At 41.2% G+C, this 27,386-nt stretch overlaps 3 protein-coding genes across 3 annotated transcripts; all 3 read right to left on the bottom strand.

Annotated features, from left to right (window-relative positions):
• Positions 1–21,739: 21,739 nt before the first annotated feature.
• LOC131688407 (uncharacterized) lies at positions 21,740–22,633 on the bottom strand. The gene has a single exon (XM_058972612.1). It carries the CDS (start codon positions 22,631–22,633, stop codon positions 21,740–21,742), a length of 894 nt encoding a protein of 297 aa, XP_058828595.1.
• On the bottom strand, positions 22,633–23,439 carry LOC131688406 (uncharacterized). The gene has a single exon (XM_058972610.1). It carries the CDS (start codon positions 23,437–23,439, stop codon positions 22,633–22,635), a length of 807 nt encoding a protein of 268 aa, XP_058828593.1.
• A 154-nt stretch (positions 23,440–23,593) lies between these two features.
• Positions 23,594–25,753, bottom strand: LOC131688405 (uncharacterized). Its single transcript, XM_058972609.1, has one exon. The coding sequence runs from the start codon at positions 25,751–25,753 to the stop codon at positions 23,594–23,596; it is 2,160 nt and encodes a 719-aa protein (XP_058828592.1).
• Positions 25,754–27,386: the final 1,633 nt, after the last annotated feature.

Here is a 27,386-nt window from a genome sequence, read left to right as displayed (position 1 = left end):
GATAATAAAGAGTAAAGAGTAAAGAGTAAAGAGTAAAGAGTAAAGAGTAAAGAGTAAAGAGTAAAGAGTAAAGAGTAAAGAGTAAAGAGTAAAGAGTAAAGAGTAAAGAGTAAAGAGTAAAGAGTAAAGAGTAAAGAGTAAAGAGTAAAGAGTAAAGAGTAAAGAGTAAAGAGTAAAGAGTAAAGAGTAAAGAGTAAAGAGTAAAGAGTAAAGAGTAAAGAGTAAAGAGTAAAGAGTAAAGAGTAAAGAGCAAAGAGTAAAGAGTAAAGAGTAAAGAGTAAAGAGTAAAGAGTAAAGAGTAAAGAGTAAAGAGTAAAAAGTAAAGAGTAAAGAGTAAAGAGTAAAGAGTAAAGAGTAAAGAGTAAAGAGTAAAGAGTAAAGAGTAAAGAGTAAAGAGTAAAGAGTAAAGAGTAAAGAGTAAAGAGTAAAGAGTAAAGAGTAAAGAGTAAAGAGTAAAGAGTAAAGAGTAAAGAGTAAAGAGTAAAGAGTAAAGAGTAAAGAGTAAAGAGTAAAGAGTAAAGAGTAAAGAGTAAAGAGTAAAGAGTAAAGAGTAAAGAGTAAAGAGTAAAGAGTAAAGAGTAAAGAGTAAAGAGTAAAGAGTAAAGAGTAAAGAGTAAAGAGTAAAGAGTAAAGAGTAAAGAGTAAAGAGTAAAGAGTAAAGAGTAAAGAGTAAAGAGTAAAGAGTAAAGAGTAAAGAGTAAAGAGTAAAGAGTAAAGAGTAAAGAGTAAAGAGTAAAGAGTAAAGAGTAAAGAGTAAAGAGTAAAGAGTAAAGAGTAAAGAGTAAAGAGTAAAGAGTAAAGAGTAAAGAGTAAAGAGTAAAGAGTAAAGAGTAAAGAGTAAAGAGTAAAGAGTAAAGAGTAAAGAGTAAAGAGTAAAGAGTAAAGAGTAAAGAGTAAAGAGTAAAGAGTAAAGAGTAAAGAGTAAAGAGTAAAGAGTAAAGAGTAAAGAGTAAAGAGTAAAGAGTAAAGAGTAAAGAGTAAAGAGTAAAGAGTAAAGAGTAAAGAGTAAAGAGTAAAGAGTAAAGAGTAAAGAGTAAAGAGTAAAGAGTAAAGAGTAAAGAGTAAAGAGTAAAGAGTAAAGAGTAAAGAGTAAATACAGGCATCTGGAAGGAGCCACCCCCTATTTCGCAATCAAGGCCCTTCTCGGACTCTACACCATCAATCTCTACTTCCCGGGCGGGTACGAAGACAAAATACTTTTTCGTACTCGGTCGAGTGTTGTTTAGTCAGATCGCGCGATTTATCGATGACGTTAAATGGCTTATCTTTGGTCCGAAAGTAGAGCATCCGGGGGTCGGTTGTATTAGATATAATTTGTATCGAAAATGAGGCTTATTGGTATTATTTTTGCCATCGGAGATATATTCAAAACGACCCCATTTAAGCCTGAAAAGATGTCGATCGCCGGAGATACCCATTGGCTCACACTCAGGTAGCTTCAAAGCACAGTCAGAAAAAAGCCGACTCGGAATAGTGGTGGGGTATTTCGGTCGTAGTTAAATAGAATTTTTTTTTCCATCACGAACGTCAACAGCAAGGTAGCGACTGCACAAAACATCAACAGTCTGGATCTAAGTCTGAACAAAACATCAGACTTTTGTCTGGATCTAAGCACCAAATCTGGGCCTGGTTCAAGTCCTGACCTGGTAAGGGGTAAAGAAGATAGGCTATATCCAGGGACTGGTCCATTACCGGGTATTGGTCCAGATTCGGGAACTCGTCCGGATCCGGAAACTGGTCCGGATCGGGAACTAATCCAGATCCGGAAAATGATCCAGATCCGGGAGGTCCAAATTTGGGAACTGGTCCAGATCGGGAGCTGTGTCGGATCCGGAAACTAGGCCGGATCCGAAAACTGCTTAAAATTTTTCTTTCACTATCCAAGTTACCCTATAAAAAATCCGTAATTCCGCCTATTTATTATCCTACATCGTCATTCCAACGTTTACTACCTTTGCGGTAATATGAGTTTAATACCGCAATGCGCAATTGCGTGGTCTGTTACCAGAAAGGCAATAGAGTCTTACCCAAAAGTAATAGAAACATGCCCGTTGGATTTTGGGTGTAGTATTCAACAAACACATTTTCACTGAGCTGTCGGACAAACAGCCCTGTTAACAAAGAGTGTTTCCAAATAGCCACCAGATATTATCAGGGAATTTTCATTTTCACTTACACACGCCATATCTGAACTTTCGTCAGTACGAGGAGAAATAACTTCGAATCTTACTACCCACTCGGGAAAAAGGTGTTCCGCCGGCCCTGCTCTACGCCTGTAGTTGTATGCGCCTCATCGACCAAACGTTGATGTCATGGGCTCTGACAGGGCGCTGCAACAAATACCTTGTTACTTATCGAAAGTTTCAGATCCAAACAACATGTGTCGTCATGAAAGATAATTATTAACTAGCATAGTCTGGCACAAAAACTTTCACCATTATCAATTTTACAGCTAGCTTTCCCCATAATGGATATCCTAGCGAAGAATTAACTCTCATGTCTGCCAACCTCATTATCGAACATAACACAGTTAGAAATCGTCCTGAGACGCTAAACTTGCCATGGTTCAAGTTAATGAAACTCGCACGATCTCTGTCTCATTCTCTCTCTCACACACACACACAAATCTCGTTGAAAACTATTCCCCATAAAAGTTCTAAATTTCCTCGGATTATTATGCGTCACTACACCAATTTCAAACTCTCAAATCCCCGTCAGCTCTCCAGGATTGACCTCCTGGATGATGATGATACTGGAGACATAAGTCGCCCGGAAACAAGCTTTACTAAGTGCTAAAAAGCGTTCAAAATTTTCTCCGAATAGATAATTAAATGACAACGAGTAGAGCGACACCATCGTGCTATCGCTGCGAGACAGCACACAGTCAGCGCATTGGGAAACTTCCACGTTGGTTTAATGGGACCGTGGGGAAATCTTCCGCGGATGAAAATTTTATGCAAATTTTTGGGTGAGTTTCCGGAAATTGGTTAAAGCGAACATTTTTGGAATGAGTAAAACTTTTGTTAATATCAAGTTTTGGTGGAAATTTAGCAAAACGCACATCAATTGGAAGAACATAATAATTAATTTCAACTTTGTCGTCGCAGAAAAATGCTAGACTTTATTACCCCCCTCTCAGATCCGATGCTATGCGGTGAAGAAGCAAAACTTTTCAAAGAAATCGCCCAGGAAAAACATCTCCCGGTAGAACGGAGCAACACGGGAAGCATCAAAACTTCAAACTATTCCAAACCCGTTTCCTGTTCCGTGCACACACACTCACTCACCCAATCATTCGTTGGATGACAATTTTCCGGAACAAAACTTTCCGCTCGCCCACTGGAATCGGCTCTGAATGTGCTTTATAAATTCATCGAGAGTCGACACCGCAAAGGCAGACTTACTCTCGGCACCGAAGTGGAACCACTTTCATTTCATAGCAAATGTCTCAAGAGCAGCCAGCCAGCCCATTCCCACTCCCCATTCCTGAACGCTCAGGAACCGAGGCCCGGAAACCGCAAGTTGCCATAGCGGAGAAGTTGGGAACGAATATGTCGTCCGCACTGAAAAAACGTTTCCATTTTACCCCAACGAGTCCTTTACCAGGAGCCGGAGCAGATAAAGCATATACACTAGTGAATCCTCCTCCTTCTTCTTCCAGACCAGGAATGCGCCTCCAAGTCGGAATCACCGTTTGCACTGCATCCGACAATAGTCCGAGACGTCCCGACACAGTAGTGTACGACGTATTCCAAATGCTGCTGCTGCTGCTGCTCCGCCGACATACCACACACTGATCAAATATTTAATTAGTTTCCTTGCAGAAAACCACATTTTTCTCCAATTTTCGCACACATTTCCTCGGTAAAAGTGAGGGGGAGGTACTCGAGTTAGTGTTTGATCGCTGGACGCCCGCGGGGACTGAGGAGGTAGCAGAGAAAGAGAAAGGGAGTAGAAAGTGGCTACAACTAGGAACTTGGTCCTGTTTCTGGCAGTCTGCTGTTGCCTTCGTTCGATGGCCCCGGTAGTGAGTCGGATAATGCCTCTCTCTGTCACGGTGATCGGGGAAAAAGCATCCCAAAAGTGGTGGCGGTGGTGGTCCATTGGAAAGAAGAATCAAACATGTGGTGTGGTGGGAACATATCTGAGGGAAAGGGACAGGGGATAAAAGTTTCCTTTCGAACAAGCCACACCACTAACCTCGGAGAAATTGTTGAGTGATGGCACCGAATTCGACATTTCCGGAGGTCTCCACTAACTGCTGTTGTAAAGGGCCACTCTTCGGAATGTAGATTGTTTTAGATTTACTGGTTTGGTGATTTCGGTTTATTTGTGCCGGGCCTTGGAGGACGCTTCAGAGCTATTTTCAAAATTTTGATATAAGTTGTAGCGAAATTCAGCTTCTTGAATTGAAAATACAGGAGTAATTGACATGTGCCAAGCTCGAAGATCAGTGGTTTTCAACCGGGGGTGAATTCACCCCCAGGGGTAAATTAGCCTATTGTAGGCGGTGAATTATGCGGCACACATTTAACCTTGTTATGCTACCATGCCGTCGAAATTGTGTCTTTATATATTGTTTCAGTGTGTCAAGAATTAAGATGCTTACTCAGAGTGCTCAGAAACTGGTTTCAAACTGGTAAATTATGGTTTTCATCTAAGTGAAAATCATTTTTTTTCTGGGAAAGTAATGATGGTAAACAATTTTTAGAAAAAGGTACACGGAACGAAAAGGTTTGAAAACCACTGTCGTAGATCAATGGGCATAACAATTACACGGCGTTATAGTGATTTTGTATTTTTGAAGTGACCTAGTATAGGTTGTAAATCTCACTAAATGAAACACAAAGCAATGTTTGAAAAATGTAGTATGCCCTCGATATCTTGATTTATGGCAAAAACAACTTTTTTGGACATTCGGCACAAACAAAAATTGGTGACGCTTAGCGTTACGGTACCGGGAGTACCGTTACTGTTAGCGACAGTAACAAGGACTGTGTCCGGCTTGTACGGTGCACCTCTTGGCAAATGAGAAATGAAAGACTGGTTCGGTATATAAACTATATTTTGCTTCCGATTCAACCACTTGTTCAATTTATAACGAAAATTTTCTAGGGAAAACGCCTCCTGGGATCAACTGTGCTATAAAGCAAATCTTAGCTATAATTATTATTTTGTTTTGAATTTTCATGGCATACTTATTTATAACAGTTACCGAAAATCCGAAGAATATCGGCCAATTTTTGGTACTTAAATACCGATACTAAATAAAATAAATACCGGTCTGTTCAGTACAATGTAAAACTTTTGATAAAGCCACCATCTCGAGAAATCTATTAGGTAATAAGGGGAGTCACATGACATACTCATCAGTAGAATGACGCCGTTTATCTAATCTCAATTTATTGTTATTTGTCTCCGAGTCTCCAATTCACGCTGGACGTTGAGAGGTGTTTATAGACATGGTACTTAGAGGCGACGCGAAATTTGTAAGGAATGGATTATGAAGGCAACGCAAAACATAACAGACTTGCGTACAGCAAATGTAACGTTTGCTTCGTCTTTGAGAAAACTGTGAGCATTTGAGTGGAAAGCGAAAACCCGTTAATAAATTCATGAACAAAAAATCACGATTTCATGAACTGAATAATTTACGAAAATCGTGAACAAGTTCTGGAAATTATGGTTAATAAACCTCGTATTCGTTAAGCTGTATGTGTTTTCTGAAAATTAGTTCGCGCAAAAATTTACATGGTGTTACATTGCAATGTTTGATTGTATTCCTGGGGTTGTTACCTGGAAATGTTTAGTTTTCGTTATGATTCGTGTTCGTTCTTTTAAAGTAAACTGGTTTGTATAATTATATCAACTAACATTGCTGACATTTAAACGATGTTTATGACCTTAGGATCTCAGTCACGATATCCGTAATTTCTATTCACGTTATCATGATGTTGTTTTAGTCACAAGTAGAGTGATTTTTATGATTTTAGGACCATAGTCACGATTTTTGATATTTTAGTAATGAGTATTGCAATTTATGTTAATATTTTCAGGAACTTAGTCACGATTTTCGTGATTTATATGCACGTTATAGTGATATTTTATTCTTGAGCCCACTTTCGAATTTGACACGTAGAGTAATGTGACTTATGTTAATGTTTCATTATTATCGGATTTTTTACTCGAAGTTTCGTGACAAAATGAATTGGATCATAAAAGCGTAACTGATTCGCTGTATCTTGTGAACCACATGACGAACACGATATGACACCTTTACAATATAAATTTGGTTCTCAGGGCAGTTTTTGTTTTCAGTCCGGATATCACATTAAACCATATCAAATGAATAATGATGCTCTAGTTGCTAATTGACTTGTTTGACGTCTAGGACACCAACACAGTTGCAATGTGTATAGACAACATACATATAACGAGAGGTTTTCAATTCACCATCTGATTTAACCTTATTCGGCAAAAATTCCACCCGATTTAACCTCAATCTCGCACTAACACAACTACACATGGATTAGTCAATAGTTTTCTTATATTTGCTGCTTGCACCTATTACTAGTCACTCTGGACATAACTATATGATATTTCATGACAAAACCCAAATTTCGTGAAATAGTTCGCGTGAATTTCAAGACCATGTGCAGAGTTGCATGAAATTGAAAATGATTAAATGTTATTCACGAATCCATGAATAACACACTTTTTCACGAGCTGATCTATCGTGAAAATTATACTAGGAATCATGAACCAGTTTTTGAAGACATGAACTACATTTTTTCTTTGTGTGAACTATTTCACGGGCACGCATGGTCAGGTGGATTTCATTATTTTGAAAACTATTTCATGGGCATGAATGGTCAGGCGCTAGCAATCACGAAATCGTATGTGTGGATAATGTTTTATGATTTTGTGAGCTCTTTCACGATCTCGAATAATAAGTTGTGACTATTATACTAGGAGACACGAATATACAAAAATATTTCAAGGTTTTGTGAACTATTTTATGAGCATGAATGGCGAGTTGTGTCTTATTCGCTAGAAATCACGACGATTGAAAGAATTTGTGAGATGTTCTTGGTTTCGTGAGACAGTTCACGAGAAACAATGTTTAGAGAAAGCAATTTAATGATCCTCCATTCCCAAGAGAAATAAATTTATATTCGAACAAGTTAATTTTTTATGCGGTTTTTCATGAGGTAAATTTTTCGATTCGCGGAATTACAAGTTCACAAAAATACGAAAAGATATTGTATGCGGATTTAACTTGCTACATTAGCTAGCAAATGTTGCTAACTAGTAGACTTAGTTTGGAAGCTGAATTAAATTTTTACTTCGGATTCAACCAAACAAACTTTAGTAATTTAGATGAACGTATGCTTCTTAGAATCATTGGCAGCTGCAGGATTGTGAACTGAGAGAACTTCTCTTCATGCTCCCCTTGACATCTAAAATTCAAAACAAAACTATCAACACTATATTTGTCATGAAATGGGCTTATTTTGCACGCAATTTTCTGTTATAATGAAAATGTTGATAAAAGTCGTCAAACATTTTGAAAGGACATGTATTTAAAATAATTGAAAAACATATGTAATTTTTTTTTCATCCCCCGGCCGCTTTGCATGGGATGAGGGGGGGGGGGTAGGTAAATGCTACGTTATTTACGAGGGGGAAGTTAGAATTTTGTGACCAAATGCTACGAGGGGGGAGGGAGGGGTCAAAAATCGCTGAAAAAAGCTACGTCATTTGTGTACGGCCCCTTATTAGTTCCCATCATTCGCTGTGTTCCGACATAATTAGTTTGTGGGGTCATGTCTGTTTTCGGGTTGCAGTTTAATCTTTATCTATACGAGAACCTACTCCGATTTAGTACATAATTAGTTTGTTTTTGGTATCCGCATTACGAAAATTGTAACTTGCTGACAAGTGAAAAAGGCAGTAGCAGTGTATGTAAGAGGAAGGAGCCATGGAGTGCAAAAGATAGGATCAGTCAAACCGTAGAATTCCATCTAGTAAACTGAGGACAGCACATAGATTTATTGTTGAAATAGGCTTTCTAATATCTACTAACTTTGAATTTGAAGAAAGTATTGCCGCTAAAGAGTAATTAAATCTAAAAACACGCCAAATCTTTGTTACAGTTCCAAAGTAAGTGACTTATTAAATATACTTTGTTGGTCAGAATATGTGTTATGTATACAAAATCTGATCAATAAAATTACGATTTTAAACATCCAATTGCAGTATGGCAAAAATCGAGTAGCAGTATTTTCCCGGTACTGCCAGTACTGAGGGTGTCAGTACCGTGGAACTGGTACTCGCCAAAAAGGGTCGGTACTAGGAACCCTGGATGCTATCATTTTTTAACCGATTTTCAATTCTTTAATAGTTCTGAAAAGAAGAAAAATAGACCTTTCCAATTTTGTATTCTTTCATTAAAAATATGTTATTGTAACCAATTTTTGCCCTGAAGATGATGGCGTAGACCTTTGAAACGTAGGCGATAGACAAAATAAAATAATATTTGCTAAAACCGTGACCAAAAGCCATCTCCATCTGTTGAAAACATTGTGGTCATTCTTCCAGTTAGCGAAAAAAAACTAACTCTTAAGGTATTGTGGTACACTATGGGATTCTATAATTACACTTTCCGTTATTTTTTTCCAATTAAGCAAAAAAAAATCGATTTTTTGAAATTTTTATATGAGACCGTCCCCTTAAAAATACATACGGGCAAGTTACAAATTTAGAGAAAAAAATCAATAACTCTGGCATTTTCCAACCGATTATCATGATAAACAGGTTGATAGATTCAGAATTAGATGTTCTCTCTAAATTTTCCTACAAACGAAAATGCTTCTTTTTAAAAATGTTGCGGAATGTTCAAGTGTTTCACGATTATTTATTTAAATAATGATTATTTCATATTGCTGTCCCAAAACTGCGTAGTATTTATAACAAATATAGCAGAGGTCTCTTTGCAATATTTCTAGAACAACTGAAAGATCAAAAACCGGTTTCAAAATGACAGCGTCGCTAATTTTTTAGTGCCGAATGTCCCAAAAATAGTTTTTGCTACAAATCATGCATTTAAGAATATATTAAATTTATCAAACGTAATTTTGTGTAGCATTTGACCAGACCTACAACCTTTACCAGACCCGTTGAAAAGTACATCCATTTTTTATTTTATTGCATGTTATTGTTATGTTAAAAGTCATTCACACACAATAATACGTAGCAGTGACTTTGGAACTAGTTTCAAGATCATTGTCATCTATAAATAGGGTGTTACGTTTAAAGTGGGTAAAGGGTAATTATAAGTGCCATAATGAGGTACTAGACGGGAGTGTGTAGCACGCACGTGAACGCGCCCCATCCGCGATGGGTTGTCGAAATAACGGCAGCACTGGAGCTGTCAAAAAAGCAAACCGCATATTCATAATTTTTCTGACCCGGTGGAGTGCGGACGGGCAGTGGTGAGGAAAACTTGTTGTGCATCTCTGGCTTTTCCCGCCTGTGTGGAGTGTTAACGATCTTCGGACGGTCTCTGTCTCGCCCGGCCGCTCCATTATTAATTCTGGTGTGCTAGTTTCCCTAAAATTCATATTGTGGATTATTGAAATCGGTGGAGAAGTGTACAGCAATCGCCACTGTGTGACAACGGGTTGCGGCGTTCTGTGGGACAACATCGAAGGAGCCATTGAAAATTTTCTTCTTGTCTCTGCTGCTATGGAACGGTTCAACGTACGGGAGGTGGATAATCGCGCGCCCAGGCCGCACGCCGAAACCCCTGCACCTAAGGGACGGACGAGGAAACAAAGACGGTAGAGCGGTAAGTCTGCACAGATTCGCGTTCCTCAGGCACTTTGTTCGGTTTTGTTAGTGGGTCAGCGAGCCTTTTTTCTCTCAAGATATCAAGGGTTAAAAGCGGAAAAAAATCAAACAACCATAAAAACAACATTTTTGGCTGTTACCGTTCAGCTGGAACGCAGTAGGCAGTGTTTGGCAGTAGTCCAGCCGTCTGTTGTTTGGCTGCTTCTCTGTGTTTCTGGTCCTCTTGTACCCAGTTAAACTCATTCCGGAACCGGTTCGGATTTCTGAATGGAGTCACTATGGATTCCAAATCAAATGCAACAACCGATTCCGACTCAGAATCGGTTGTTGCATTTGATTTGGAATCCATACTGACTTCATTCAGGATTCCGAATCAAATTCCGAATGGTTTGACCGGGTAGCAGCTATCTCCCTAACCCTCAAAAAGGTAATCTAAAATTGTGACTTAAAGAAGCATTGCTCCTAAGATACAATGAAATCAAAGGTCTTTTTTGTCGTTTTATCAGAGAGAGAATCGAAAGCCCGAAAACACTCGCTCATTTGTATTTCAAATTCCAAGTTCATTGAAACTAGAGAACTGTAACTATCCGAGCCTCTGAGACCCGTTGCCTTTTTGAGAGTTTAAGCAGCGTTCCATTTTGTTTTATTCAAAGAATTTATTTGACACGGCACGTGCGTTTGTTTTGAGGTACCGGTATATTTTTGTTTCAATTTATTATAGCTAAGGTGAACAGTATGGAAATTTCTTTAAACTAATAATAAATTTTAAGCTATTTGAAGACTGTAGAACTTTAATTTTGGGATGTTATCGGCTAAATCAGTCATAAAAATAATCGAAAACGACGTATTGTCTCTTTATCCGAGAGTCGCCTAAACTGTCGGATAAAGAGACAACACGTCGTTTTCGATTATTTTTATGACTGATTTAGCCGATAACATCCCAAAACCAATAATAAAATTTTAAAATTAAAAAAATAAATAAATAGAATAGTGGAATTAAACGGAAAAAGTCAGAAAAAAGCCTTTCATTTATATTAGCTGAGGTGAATGTAATAAATTTACTTAAAACTAGGTGGACAATATAGATTTGTTTTTTTTTTCGGCATTGGATTAAGCGTAAATAATTTTTTTGTTATATTATAGCATAGACTTATGACCAGATCTAGTAGTATCATAGTCAAAGGGCTCCGAAGTTTCGTTAAATTTGCTGCAACGTCTATCTACCAGATTATTATACATCTTATACATCTACAGCATCATACATCCATTACACTAGTTTACAACATTTCTGAACTCAACAAGCTGGTGGTTATTTCCAATGAAAGTCCACAAAATTGCAGTATAACAGTTTTTGAGTTAAAATATGAATTTCACCTTTAAAATAAAAAGGACGTTTAGTAAAATCCAAATATCTTCGTTTGTAGCGCAACGATATGAAATAATATTATGTTAAATTAAAGGTAAATGAATGTACTTGCGATCGCCTGAACATTTGGTTTTAGTGTGACTAATGGTTCGGGTGCTATTTACGAGTTTTTTTACTTTTTCTAAAGTTTTTCTCATATTTTAAAGCAAAAGAAGCGTCTGGTCAAGATTTTGGGCAAGAAGGAACAATTCCAAAAATTATATTCTTAGGTGAAATTAAAGCCTATTCACCAACGAAAATACACTTATTAGTTTAAATCGGATGAAAATTGTGAAAGTTATTCACAATTGCAATTGCAATTGCACAATGGCACATGGACGTCTGCCCAGGGTGTGTGCATAGGGTTTGTTGAATGTGCATGATAACTTAAGCAGATATGAATTCGAAGGTCAAGTAAGATGCAATAGGTTGGTGCAGCTGCACCACACGAACCCCATTGAGATTTCGTAGAAAATTTTTTCTCCAGGTGTCATTTGTAACGGATTCCGCCTCTCCGTATGTCCACATGAGTTTTTTAATGTACTCAGAGCTGGTAGACGGTGCAAAATCATGTAGGCCGATTTCAGTAATATTCTTGTCAATATAAACGGAGATCTTGGTTTTAATGTTGTATTCGATGTCTTGTTACATGCTATTCACAATACTAGAGAGATCAGCATCGGGTAGCATATTTAATTTTATCAGTATCACATTTTTGTATGATATAGATGGAGGTGTGCTATTAACGTAAGATCGAGGTCCATTTTCATCTTTAACAACTGTTCTACCTTGCACACCATGGGTCTTCTTCTAGTTTGCGCAAAACCGATCACGACAGCATTTTCCCTTAATGGGCGGTTTTACTTCACTCTTCTTGTTCACCGTGGGACAACGGCACCTGGAAGCATAGGTCCAATGCCTTCAGGTAGACCAAACAAAAAATGATGCACATATCAGCTAAACAACACGTTCCATGGCGATATGACCGGGAACTCTATCTCACTTTTTTCTAGTATCTGACCGTACACTGATAATTAAGTATCAAATTCACGATCCGCGCAATCATCCAACAATATACGCGAATATGCGAAAGGCACACGTTTATTATACAAAATTATACACTCGATGTTATGTACACGTTAGCATTCACGACGTACAAACGCACATGCCATCGAAAACGTTAACGTACAAACGCTCGAGCCCTTCGCGATTATACATGCGATCGCGAAGTCTCTACGAACCGTACAATGAATACCACATTCAGAAACACGGCCCGCTGCAATTGGCCTTAACCCTCCGACACTCGCGCCGTTGTGTTTAGTGTAACGCTTTCAGAAACTCTAGAGAAATCTACTTTCTGTACCTGCGGTTTCAGGGAGCCATTCGCGTGAGTGCCGGAGGGTTAAGCAATGTTTGAGTGGGTGACATTTCCCGTTTGCAATTATAGTGTGCGATTCTGACGGTGAGCCCTACCGAGTACCTAGCTCTACAGCTCAAGTAGGACAACTCTCGAAAAAAATTAACATTCATTGATCAATATTATCCAATCAACAACAGAGCATATAGCATGTTGAACGTTTTAGCTACCATTTTAATGATTCGTATGCATGTCATGTGAGGTCAATACTGGAATATTATATTGGTCATAAACTGGGGTTGTGGGGACAATAATGAACAAGGTGGTAGAACAGAATGGCAGAAGTTAAACGAAAGACCCAGCTATTAAGATTCGTTCAACCAGAAACTTAGCTAAATATTGTTTTATGTATTCTATACTAATTGCACTTCAAAAATAAAAATAATATGATACCATTCGATCGATTTACACACATTCTTTTTTGACCTTAACTAAATACTTCGATAGTAAAACATTGGATAGTAAAAGCTGGTCATTTAGTGAATAATAAAGCGGTTGTTAATTTGTATGATACTTTTACGTATTTGATATCAGTGTTGTCTAAACCAATATGAACAACAGAAAAGAATTAGGCCCATCGATAGTTCGCCTTGATTTTCTATTGATTTAAATTTAAATAAAAAAACTTCACTTATATAAATCACCGACACAGGGCATTTCATACGAGTGCGAAATTTGGTTCAATATTTTGTTCGTCAATAGCTTCAGTTCAGTTCGTAGCCGTCGCCATCCCCGATTTTAGATTTGATTGCCTGCCCCATTTAGTACCCATTTTTCGCGTCCGTGATTTACGATCACATCAAAGCAATCCATTTCGTCACGTGTCCATAATCATTTCGTCCCGTTTTAGAGCGAATCAATCCGCTCGAAATGAGTCCGATGCAGACCGGGCCCGCGCATAAAATTTACTGTTGTTCGAATTTTTAATGGTTGCGTTTGCGTTTTCCATTTTTTTCGGAAGCCCATAAATCAAATTGTCCCTTGCGTCGCACACGACACGGCCGGAGGCCCTTCACACAAAGGTAGCAGCACTCAAGCACCTGAGCGTAAATCCTATACCGAATGACCATAAAATAAATAAAAAAGTGGAGCAAAAAAAATTCATCCGAATTTTTATCGATCCAATATTTGGCGCATTCCTGTCGAGCATAATACTGTGACGTTTCGTCGCTCAGCTTTTATCAGCCGGAAGCGAGAAATAGTCCGAAAGAAAATGTGAATTCTCATTATCGTATAATTTTACAATATCGAAATTGAGTCATTAAAAAGTGCTCAGCAGCGACCAGGTTTTCCGCCGTTAACTGTGGATTTGAATAAAGGATGGTTTTACAGCTTCTCGTTTTAGTTTTTTGTTATCCTTTTGATTTTCCCGCCAGCTCAATCTAGCACCAAACCAGCTGAGACTGCTACCTCTACCGGGGGGGATCGGAATGAGACTAATGCATCCTTGGTGGTGTTCCGTGGTGGAAGCTAGGGACGACGAGCATGTGCATGTTTTCGCTGGCTTAGACAAAAGCTTCCGTCCTTCCCGGTGGGGATCTTCTTGCACCTCTGACAGTAAAGATATAAAAATAAACCAGCAAATGTCTTTTATAGGAGAACGTAGAGCATCCGCGCGCAGTGGAAGTGGAAATTTTAGATGGCTGCTGGCCTTGGCTGGGCTTCAGTTCAGCTATTCCATTTTGATGGGTTTTCGATGCCATATACTTGTCGGATGTCGGTGCTGCAGCAGCACCACCAGAGAAGACACCTGTGAAACTCGATATCGATGAAATAATACTTCGCGGTTGTAAAGTAACAAAAAAAAGTATAACGAAGACGCTGTCATGCACGGGGCTGTCATTGGCTCGTCTATCGTAATGGTTCACGTAATTTGAGCTTCCCGAGTTGAGCTTTTTCGTGATTTTCCTCTGCCAGCATTACGGCGGAGGGATTTTCTTTTTACGATAGTGATATAGTGGAGGATATTTTCGTTGATAGGATTTCTGAGTGACAAGCGAATGCAAATATAGTCATTTCAACCGTATAAAAGAAATGTATGTCATTTTTGGATTTTGTGTCTAACTAAGAACGCTACCGATGAGGGGAATCCAAAACACAAAAATCCAACTTTACACAACTTTGGTTTTAACACGATGAATATACACACAGAAAAGCGGTCTGTAGGCTCGATCTTGGTACCCCACTGTCCACGAAAGTCATCTTCATAAACACTCACCTTTCACCATAGCGTCTAAGGAAAACTCTAAACCAGAAGGAAATGATGTGAAAATTTCATTTTTATTACTCTATTGTGTTAGTGCCCATATCGCGGCTAGAGGCACCCACCGTCGTCGATCGCAGCGTGCCTCGACTGACTGGTGGTCATGTAGTGGGGTGCAAATTGACAAGTGATGGCGGTTACTCTGCAAGTCAACCCTACACTCAGGCAAAAAATGCAGCGAATTTCATAGGAATATCGTATAATTTTTAGCCACAAGTAGCACGTATGTAAATCATAAGATTATCTTATGAAACGGCATTTATGTGGTCAAATCGGTTTGCTATGATTTCATGTTCCATAAGGCATCTTTGAATTATCATAAGACAATATTATACATTTCTCTTATGTTTATGAGAATCATAAGATGCTCGTATGAAACTCGAACGACTGGCATATGCAATAACTTGTAAAATGTTAAGGTAATCAGACAAGTCGTATGTTTTTCATATTAATCTTATCAAAACATAGTTTTGTTACTTTTCTACTCATCATAAATTGAATCTTATGAATTTCGCTATGCATTTTGCCTTAGTGTAGAAAGCGTGTTCGCGCGTTACCACGGGCAAAGCCCGCTACGATGCCAAGCAACGAGATGTACGTGACTGGGTTTTTTTTTCGTGTGTTGCTGGACGGTTAAATTCCGCCGCTATTTCCTATCAATTTTATGTTTATGGGGCGTAGCTTCGCTCTCAGGGTGCGTTACTCCATCTTAGGCGCTGTAGAAGAAACGGGTAAAGGAAAGGCAAAAAATATTATGCATGAAAATTCCGCCGAAAATGGTTTCCACATCGACGGCGTACTAGCTATGGTGATATTTATTGTTATGATTATAGGGAACAATTTCGATGATATTTTTATTAGATTTCGTAAGACGATGAGAGAAAAAAAAACAATCAACTCAGATCTTCTTCTCTTTCAATATAATTCGATGAAATAATCCCAAATGAATATCCGAAAATACTCACAAATCTAACACGTTTGTCTCAAATATGACATTTTAATTAGGACGCAATGAAAAAAGTTTTACGTTAGACACAGCATCCCACAATACAACGAAGACTAGAACTAGGAACCAGACATAAAACTGTTCACTAGATAATCTGATATCATTCCCACACTTTCCCAAACTTCCAATGATCCCCATCGGCTACTGCAGCCAGTAGAAGATTTAATTCCGGACTTACTAACAAGATTCAATCTCAGCTTCACCCGACCGAGCCATCTGCCTTTCGACCTACGAGAAGATAACGAATCTTTCTCTCTCTCTCTCTGATAAAGCGGTGGCAAGAGTTTTCCTCCGTCCTGTCGGGGTTGTGTTTTCTTTTATCCTTTCCGAACTGACGGACGGATGGACGGATGGGGATCGGATTGCTGTTTGAATTTTCAGATGGTTAATTAATTTTGTTTGGGCTACTCCCATGCTCTCTATCTATCTCTATCTGTCTCTCCTTTGATATTCTCATACACAAACACCCATACGCAGACCAATCCGGATTGATGGAGACATGTGCTATCGGAGATCAGAGACAGCAGAAACACGTGGCACTAATTAGTTGTTTTCTTCCGAATTGCTAATGCCTGATGAAATTAGGCGGAAATTGTGATAATTATCAATCGTTACGACTAATGATCAAAGCGAGAGACGACTCGGGAAATCGACAGGAAACGGCTCTGGATGTGACTCCTTTAATCGAATCGATGATTGTGTGATTTGTTTTACGCCCAATCCCGGGGCAGAGGTGATAGAAAAGGCTTTTGCGACGTACGTAGATAAACGCGGATCTTCGAATGACGGTTTAATTACAGCCAGTGTCAGAGGGATGAGCGAACGTCACCGATAAGGACGATAGTAATTAATCTGGCAGTTGTTTGAGACTAGATTCTTTCGAGATTCGTGGGATCTAGAAAGATGACTGGCGTCAGTTGTTGGCCGCTTGAAAAATTGCAAATTGGACTTACAGATGAAGCTGATAAAAACTTTGCTGAGAGTGAATTAAATTGAATTATTTCTGGCGACAGATTTCGCAATTAAGACAGTGGGTAGAACTTTGAAACTCATAATAATGTGGATTAGTTAAGCTAGACCAGTATCAGGCTTACCGAAAGTAGCTATCGTTTCCTTTGCACAAGACGGTATCAACCAGATACCAGAGGGTATGTCCCTCAAAGAGCATTTGTAGTGGCTTTGGAACTTTTGTACTTTTGAAAACATCAACCATTATCAGCCTTTTCGTGTGAATACAAGTTTTTTTTGTTTCATGAAGAAGGATCGTGTCTACGTTCCCGTGAGGGTATTGGAGATCGATGGGATAGCTAGTCATTATTCCCCATTAGACTCGTTTCGGATCTACTTTTTCGAACACTGTCAATCCGCCTGTCTGAGTCATTCTGAACTGCCTTCGTTGCAAACAATTGGGCCATACAGTTACCCATTGTAGCAACAAGCCACATTGTGGTAATTGCGGACAGAATCATGAGGATGATTCTTGCAGTAGGGATACTGAAAAGTCACCTAACCGTGCGGAGACTCTGCATGACCTCTCGGCATATCCCACGTACAATTGCACAAAGAAAAACTGAAGCGTGCCCTTAACCTTCCGTCACTCATGCTAGTGCATTGAGTGCATGCCGCTCTGATAATCTAGCAAAATCGTATTAGGGCACCAGCGGCTGCTCGTTCAGTGTAAAGGGTTCAGGGTAAAGAACGATCCATGCGCACTTTGCGAAAATGCTAAAGAAGGCTACGCCACCGACTGCGAATTCACTAACAAGTGCGAATCTGATGATCCCATTATCCAAAGTGTAAACTCTAGAAAGAGGAAAATTATTTCCTCCCCTAAGCTTCCTAGTATAGTCACAGAATATAATAACAGAAGAAAGTGCCTGGTCTCTGTGAAGTTTCTAACGCTTCTTGGGGCACCTAAGACACCAAGTGTTTCTATACTTCAGCCAGAGATTCAACCTAGGCGAAGTGCTGGACAAATGAAAAATCTCGGACATTCTGGATTGATTTGTTAACAGCTTTCAACATTACCGATCCCCCTGTAAGTCTGTAAATTGCTTTTCTCCTATTATGAGAAAAGTTTTGAAGCAACTGACTGCAAAATGATTCCTTCTTACAGCGTATCCTTCTATGCCGAATTCAACAAACGAGGTCACGGATTTGAAGTAAAAGTTGTTACGAATGTGACATTGTTGCAAATCGGTCAAACTTTTTCGATTTTTAAATTTTTCTTTAGCTCCAGCCTGGAGATTTTGGTTGGTCATTATTTATCTAGACTGAGAATTCTAAGTAATTTTGCAACCATTATAATATGTTTTGCTTCAATTTGATATCATGGTGGTACCAGTTAAGGGGGGAAATTGCTGTGTGGCCGCACTCTTGAACCCGTAACTCCGGAACCGGAACTCCGATCGACAAAAAAAATCAACAGCAGCCGATTGCAAGGTTATTTTATTTGAGCCTAAGATTGTGCAAAGGCAGGTTCAGAGAGTAGTTCTGCAGTCACAGAGAGAGAGGGGCGCAAAGCAGTATTTTGGGAAGCCAGGGCCAGGTGAACTTCTCTCGCCGGGGAATTCTTCGTCGTAGTAGGCTAGGCACATCCTCATAGACCAAGTAGTTCGCGAACAAGTCCGGAGCTCATCGAGGAAATGGTGCTAAATGACATGAGAAGCCAACCAATGGGCCTAAAGGAGTTGCGGTACTAAGTGTTACTGGATAGGGCACCAGAGGACTCAGGAAGTGGCGGTGTTGAATTTCGATCGAAGATTACGTGATCGCATTGGTATACATTCTTATCGGTAACGACAATGTTCGTGTGATTATCACGCCAGATACGAGATACGCTATTTGTTCTCCAGGCTGGCTTCCTAGAGAACTAATTGCGATGATATCATGGTGGTACAGATTAATAGGGGAAATTGAGCAGCTCCTGTCGGGCCACGGCTGCATCCGGAATTATCTCCATCGGTTATGGCACGCAATGTTACCGTTGTGCCCAGAGCAAGAGAACGTCAAGGAGACACGGGAGTATGTGGTCTTCGAATGTCCAAGATTCGATGCGACACGCAGGGAGACTTTTGTAACGGGTGGACCGAAAATTATCCCGGATAACGTCATCTACGACAGAGCACCGGGGGGATGGTTGGCTCGACTTCGGTAGCACTTCCCTCGTCATAGTATACTAGGTCTATCATCGTAGACCGAGTAGTTTGCGAGCAAGTCCGGAGCTACGATTTGATATCGAAACATCTGCGCTTATCAACAATGACAGTTGTATCTTGGACATGTACAGTAGCGCAACTCTTCGGCAAATTAATAATGTCATCAACGAGAATGGACGTACACCTCTGCTTTGTAAGTGCCCGGAACTACACTCCATACTGCTCCGCCGCTCCGACTCCTTTAGTCAAGCAGGTGCGCCATCATCCCCCACCACACCTTGTGCTCGCTGGTAACCTTGGAGTGAATTTTGAAGACGTCTCAAGCTCTATCGTCTACGATTTTAAAAACGCTGACTACGACAGCATCGTTAGCACGCTGTTGGATATAAACTGAGACGAAAATCTTAACATTGATGACGCGAACGAAGCAGCGATGACGTTTTCTAATATTCTTAACTACATAATCGACCGTCATGTGCCCAAACGAACAATCAGTACCAATCAACACCTTCCCTGGCAATCAACCGTCCTTATACGATTAAAAACTGCCAAACGAACTGCATTTAAAAAATTCTCGAACCATAAGACACTTGCATTACGAAACCACTACTTTCAACTCAACCACGAATACAAATAGCAAAGCAGACACCAGCGAAAAGTCGAGCGTCAACTGAAATCTAAGCCCGAGTCGTTCTGGAAGGCGAAATGAATCCGGTTTATTATTTTGTATGTCGTTTCATGATGTTTTGGGCACCGACACTAAGGAAATTTGTCAACTTTTCTCCGACAAATTTTCAAGCGTTTTTTCGAACGAGCGCCTTCCACTACAACAATTCGCTGCCGCCGCCAATCTAACTCCTTCTCTAGGACGAACCATGAAACCAAATTTATGCTGCCATTCTTGCAGCAAATTCCAAGCTCAAAGCATCTGGTTCCCCGGGCCCAGATGGCGTTTCTTCTATTTTTGTCAAAAAGTGCATCAGCGGGCTTCTTGAACCACTTTGGCGAGTCTTCGTACTATCACTCACTACTGGAACATTCCATTCCTGCTGGAAAGAAGCGCACATGTTTCCAAATCATAAAAAACCTGTTTTAATCCACCTAGCGGTGCAATTGTGCCTTTCTCATTTCTCTAAACTATGGTTCGGTGGCTGGTTATGTTCAACATAATTGTGGAAATGCCATTCTTAGTACACTTTGCACATATACACAATGGCGAACTTAATGAGCTAAGTGTCGGCGGTGAAACACTTGAAACAAAAAATATCATACTTAGTTAGCCTAATCAGCATTAGTTCAATGTTATCTGCTTGCTAACTCATTTTGTCTTGCGGGGGTGGGTGTGTGAGGAGAGCGAAAATCCCACGAACGAACGGCTCCCCAGCTGAATTTGGTATGGTTTGTGATATAGTGGTGGTTTAAAAATAGTGGGGTTGAAAGGGAGGGGGGGAGGGGTATGAGGACGGGATGGGGTGGTGTTCTGAGGGGTGATTCAGGGGGATTTTAAAGGGAAGGGAGTGAAGAGTAGAGGGGGGAGGGGGTATCACCTGTCCATATACCCTCAACTACGTTCAAATCCAGAAACCTTATGCCAGTCAAAAACATTTTTATTAGGATTAGGTTGACGGTTTTCAGAGTGATTGCATAACCTTTCTATATAAGAAAGGCAAAAAGAATACGAATCGAACATTGATAATTATCAGGAATCTCGTGTTTAAGGCCGTATCAAATCAGAATATATTGGCTCAAATGGCACGTTCTTCGCTGAGACAAGACATGGATTTGTGCCTTATCGTAGCGTAATAGAACTATTCGAGCTGGTTGTTTTAAACTCTTTTCGAGCTGAGTGCTGGTTCACCGGATCGTGGTAAAAAAGTGAACTATATCGATGGTGATATCGTGGTTAGTGAACACTCGCTTCGTTACTGTGACTAATATAAAAAGAACCCCATACGTTTATTTTCCGCGATAGACAAATGCGATGTATCACGGTTTGATAGTTTTATTCAACTGACTCTCCCTGTCCTATTAAACCTAGGTCAGAACGATGAGATCTAAAGGGAATCAAAATCTCCTCTGCTTTGTAATATGCAAAACGAGAGCGATAGATCAAATCTCTGGGTAATTAATTTAAGGTAAACTTTGTTAGTTTACCTTAAATTATGCGCGTCAACATACCGCCCACCATTGAAATTTCAGTTTCAATTCAGCCTAACTCTTTTTGATGGTGTTGTCTAATTCTATCTACTCTAACTATAACTGAACAACTCAAAATTCAAATTTATTCTGATGATATATTATTCGGATCCAGATGCAATTCCTCGACCAACGGTTGTGGGTAGATAGGTCGGATTTAACTATCGGCTGTGGGATGGCCGATCGGTGTGCTTCCATTGCTGGACGCGGGTGTGATGCTAAAGCTGCTACACATCTTCGACCAACGGCTGGGGGTTGATAGGTTGGATTTGTTGAACCTTCCTCTCCTCCACTGACGTCGAGCGCATAGGTCTGACAACAAACAGCAACTTTAGGTCGGGAAACATTTGGTCCAGAAAATTTATGGAAACTTAATACTTAACTTGTAAGGCCCCCTCCCATCCAACTTTGCCTGGTTTTCTGGGACCTCGAACAACTGGAACTAAATTTCGTTATGAGGTTGCTGGTTGTCTTGAATCGGCAAAACGCAGATACGTGTAATTGCCCGTTGATAAATGCCGTCCTTGGTGCGGATGTTGACTACACGGCCGTGTCCGTCGGGTCCGGGTGTTGTGTCCACTATTCGCCCGAAACGCCACTTCATTGGTGGCAAATGGTCGTCTTTGACTAGCTTCCAGAGGCGACGGATGAATTCTTGAATTGTCTGCCACTGCGACAAACCATTGGTAGGGATTTCTTCGTAAGAAAGTTCCACTATAGCAGTCAGTGGACGGTGTACTAAAAAATGTCCTGGCGTTAAAACATCCAAGTCATCCGGATCATTGCTGAGTTGCGTGAGAGGCCTAGAGTTTAGGCAAGCCTCAACTTGCGTTAAAACAGTCTGCATCTGTTCGTTGGTCACCAGGGCATTATTTAGTGTGCGGTAGAGATGTGTTTTCAGGGATTTGACCGCTGCCTCCCAAATACCACCGAAATGTGGTGAACGTGGAGGAATGAATCTGAACTGAATGCCTTCGTCCGAACACAGTCGAACAATTTGATCTCGGTTCTGTTGGGTGTGAAAGAGCTGCAAAAACTCGTTCAAGGTTCGTCTGGCTCCGACAAAGTTGGTCGCATTGTCGCTAAATATGGTCTGAGGGACGCCACGTGTGGCTGCGAACCGTTTCAGTGAAGCGATGAAAGAATCGGTGGAGAGATCTCCAACGACTTCTAGATGCACGGCCTTAGTTGACATGCAGACAAACACTGCAACAAAGCATTTTTGTGGAGCAGCCTTTCGATGCAATGGCCGCAGGTGAAATGGTCCACAAAAATCTACTCCCGTATTAAGGAATGGGAAGATTGGCGATACGCGGACTGAGGGTAGGTCTGCCATTATTTGCTCCGAAAGCAGCGGAAGCAATTCAGGCAACGATGAGTTATGGTACGAGCAAGATTACGAAGTCTAGTAGGCCAAAATTTCGATCGCACTGCTGCCATCAGCAGCTGAGGTCCTGCGTGCAAAAACTTAACATGATAGTGTCGTACTATCAGCAGCGTCAAAGGATGTTTACTGTCAAGAATCATCGGTTGTTTTTGACTATATGGAATTGGAGCATTGTGTAAGCGACCTCGAACTCGTAGTATACCGTCGACGAGAATTGGAGACAGCGATTTGAGCTTTGAAGTTGGTTTCACTTGGCCCGACGATTTTATGCTTCCAATGTCATTAGGGAATGATTCCTGCTGTGATACTCGTACGAGGTTTTGGAGAGCCATCTCCAGCTCTACTGTGGTGAGTAGTCCATTCTGGCGGGATCTTCTGTCCTTTAATATTATATTGACGAGGTCGGTCAATGATGATTTCAGCTTGAAGATGCTCAAGGCTTCGTGCACAATTGGTAGCGAGGTTGCGGGTTTCTCCTCTAGTTGATCTGCGTCGAAGATACAGTCGGATGTCCGAACAATATTTGGCCAGAATCTTTTCGGTTGGTTCAGCCACGCCGGACCTTGCCACCAAATGTCGAAATCGATTAGTAGTGCTGCACTCATACCACGTGAAATAGCATCGGCTGGATTTTCGATCCTCGCCACGTGACCCCAGGTTCCGGGTGTAGTGGTCTGTTGAATTTCGGCTACTCGGTTAGCCACAAACTTTTTCCATCGGTTGGGTGATGCGGCTAACCAATGGACGACTATCATTGAATCCGTCCAGAAGAAAGCACGAGTGGAAGCTGGAAAACTGCTCTTCACTTTGTCATACAAATGGCTGAGCAGTAGTGCCGATGAAAGTTCCAGGCGAGGTAAAGAGATTCTTCGTTGGCCCTTTCCAGTGTTTGCGGGAGCTACCTTCGATTTAGCGGTTAACAAATTTACCGAATCCTATTGCGGTTACAGTCCGAACGTATAGAAAGGCACCGTAAGCGCGCTCGGATGCATCGCAAAACCCATGCAGTTCGATGGTTGCTGGGTTCGCGTAAGAGGCCGCCCACCGTGGAATTGAGAATGTCCGCAATACCTCCAAATCATCGCGAAATTCCTTCCAGGTATCTTGAAGTGTATCGGTTAATGACTGGTCCCAGGAAAGCTTGGACAACCACAACTCCTGCATAAACAGTTTGGAATGCAGAACTGTCGGCCCCACCAGACCGAGTGGGTCGAATAGACGCGCTGCATCGGACAGCACCAGCCGTTTGGTGATAGGCGAGTCCGTGGTCCACCGTGGTACCTGAAAGCGAAAGATGTCCTCGTCAGGTTGCCACAGAAGCCCTAGTGTTTTGACGGATGATGACGAAGAATCCAGTTCCAGCACATTTCGGTCATCTCGCAATTCTGTAGGAATGTTGTTTAAAATGACGGGGTTGTTCGATGCCCACTTGTGCAATTTGAAACCGGCCGATTGCAGCAGACCGATCAGCTGATTGCATTGCTCAACTCCTTCTTCTTCCGTCGTGACGCCACAGAGCAGATCATCGATATAAAATTTTTTGAACAGGATTTTAGCTGCCTTGGGATGTTGCGATTTCCCGTCTTCGGCGAGTTGTTGCAAACAGCGGGTTGCGAGGAACGGTGCCGATGCTGTACCGTAGGTTACGGTCAATAATTCGAATGCTCGAACTGTTTCGTCCGCGGAATCACGCCACAAGATACGTTGCAAGTGTCGATCGGATGGATGTATCCACACTTGCCGATACATTTTCTCCAGATCAGCTACAATAGCAAAACGTTGAAGCCGGAATCGGAGAATCATACTGTATAGGTCGTCTTGTACGACCGGCCCAACCAATAAAGTGTCGTTCAGGGACAGTCCAGTGTCACTAGCACACGAAGCATCGAAAACGACTCGTAGTTTCGTTGTCACGCTGTCCGGTCGTTCAATACAGTGATGAGGCATGTAGTAGGGTTTTTTCCCAGGTGGAAGGGAATCGGTTGTGGGGTCGATTTGTACCATATGCCCAAGTGCAATGTACTCGTGAATGAAAGCTGTATACGCTTTCAGAAGAGCCGGCTTTATTAGCAGCCGTCTTTCCAATGACAAATAACGTCGCAAAGCCGTAGCATAAGATTCTCCAAGGCTAGTGAGAAGGGTTTCCCTTTTGGGCAGTGATACAACGAAGCGTCCGTTCGAATCTCGGTATGTTGTTTCCGAGAAATACGACTCACACTGGCGTTCCTCCGCCGAAAGTGTGTTGTCGGACCGACAGGATTCGAGGTCCCAAAATTTCGCCATTTGCATTTCGAGATCGGCGTTACTATATACCAGCATGGTAGCGAGTGGTTGGCTGGGGAATGTGTCACATTTCCCGGAAACAATCCAGCCAAAAACGGTTTCCTTGAGAATCGGCAGGTTTGTACCGAGTTCAACGAAACCATTCGAAAGTAAACGATAGTACACCTCTGCTCCAATTATAGGGTCAATTCGATTGGGCTCGTGGGAATTTGGATCAGCTAGATGCACCGATGTAGGAATCTTCCAATCTGCGACTGGTGCACGGTTTGAAGGAAGGATGGGTTTTAGTTCAGAAAGAATGTGAAATTTTAAATCGATGCAATAATCTGTGCAACGGGAAAATACTCTTGCCGTTGCGGATTGTTTGGAATTAGCGAGAGCGGGTCCAACCCCTTGGAACGAAAGAGGATCATCTCGTCGATGAAGATCGAGTTTTTGTGCTAGACGTTCACTAAGTAAATTTCGTTCGAACCAGCAGTCCAAAAGAGCTCGTGCCAGATGAGTATTTCCGTGCAAATCTGCAATTCGGACTACTGCCGTTGAGAGGAATACTACGTTACTGGTAGTGGACGAACTTGCAGGAAGGGAAACAGGCGAGCGGCTAGCAGAGGCATTGGGTTGGGTAGGATTTTGTGGAGGTTGTAACGAAGCAGCACAAGTTTGCATTGGCGGTTCTGCTATCTTTGCCGGAGGGTTGGATTGAATCTGCACTGCGGAGGCGTGTTGCGATGGAATCGTTTCTTGATTATGGCTTGATGCGCCATTGGGTGATCGCAAATGTAGCATAGTCTGATGCCTCTGACCACAAACTCGACATGCTGAGCTCGGACAAGCCCAGACCAAATGGGCAGAGGAAAGGCAATTTAAACAAAGACCAGCCTTCTTTACTGCTTCAAGTCTTTGGACAGGATTCATTTTGTTGAAGGATTCGCATTTGAAAGGAGAATGTGACGGTTTTTGGCTTTGAAGAGGTAATTGTCGTAAGTGTGGATTCAATCCTTTGTTTCGTTGGAAGCTTCAACGAATCGTGACGTTGGTCTTGTGCCCGATGTTTGATAGTCGCAAGCGGCTGAAGCGTAGCGAGATGCTCACGCAGAAATTTAACTAGTTCTTCATAATTCGGTGTCTCGCGAGATTTGTGACATCGTTCCCAATGCCTTTGAGTATCTGCATTCAAACGTTTATACAGCAGATGCGCGAGTAAATGGGACCATCCATTGGTTGGAAGACCAAGTTTCTTCAACTGAAGCAGGTTGCGTTCGTACGAGTCGATGAGTGTCACTAAAGTATCATACGATTCCTTCCTCATCGGTTCAGCATCGAGAAATCCGTCCATCAAAGTGCGAGCGATGATCTTCTTATTTTCGAAGCGTTCCTGTAGCATGGTCCAAGCCACCTCGTAATTTGCGGCTGTTACCTCGATAGATTCCACAAGCGTTCTGGCATCTTTAGATAGCACCGTCAAAAGGTAGTGAAACTTCTCAATCGCCGTGAGGGAAGTGTCCTTTTCGATCATGCTATGTCAAAATACCTGTTTTCGAGATCCAAACGAGACTTTTTGTTTGACGCTTCAACATCTAACTTCACTTGCTTTTCCTTAGCGTCCGACGGGTCAGTAGTCAACGCCAAATCTTGTTTCTGTCGTACTTCCATTTTCGCCCGATTTATGCGATACTCCGAGAAAACAGATTATAGTCGTTCCAAACGTGAATTGATTTTGGATTTATCTCTTGCTTCATTGTACTTATCTACAAACGATTCGAGATTAGATAGCGAATCAATGAGACCTCTCGATTTTGGTTAGCTCCCACAATGACGCCATTTCAATCAGAACAATAGCCAAGCTATTAAACCGCCACAAAAGCCAGGTAGTCTTCACCGCGTCGATTGTCGTACTTTATATAATTGATTGTGTACTCACGCTACCAGCCTATTGTTCGCCAACCCAAGCCACGCCGAAATACCCGTGCACTGGAGGATGAAATGAGCAGTTGATGCTCCCGCTAATAGCTCCGTGTTCTGGTCCCAGAATCCAACTTTGGCGTCGACTCGATGGTGGTAACGTTGATCCAAATAGCTAAATTGCTAGCGATGGCGTCGTATCACCGTGGTACTCGATTTGCGCCGTGATTTATCACACTTTTTAATTCGCCTATTTTCGGCCACTATTTTCACAATCCGGTTCGAAGGACCATTAATGTTCGAGCTGAGTGCTGGTTGACCGGATCGTGGTAAAAAAAAGTGAACTATATCGGTGGTGATATCGTGGTTAGTGAACACTCGCTTCGTTACTGTGACTAATATAAAAAGTACTCCATACGTTTATTTTCCGCGATAGACAAATGCGATGTATCACGGTTTGATAGTTTTATTCAACTGACTCTCCCTGTCCTATTAAACCTAGGTCAGAACGATGAGA

This window comes from Topomyia yanbarensis, chromosome 3, assembly GCF_030247195.1.
Source record: "Topomyia yanbarensis strain Yona2022 chromosome 3, ASM3024719v1, whole genome shotgun sequence".
NCBI classification, from domain to species: Eukaryota; Metazoa; Arthropoda; class Insecta; order Diptera; family Culicidae; genus Topomyia; species Topomyia yanbarensis.
This window is presented reverse-complemented; position numbering and strand designations above follow the sequence as displayed.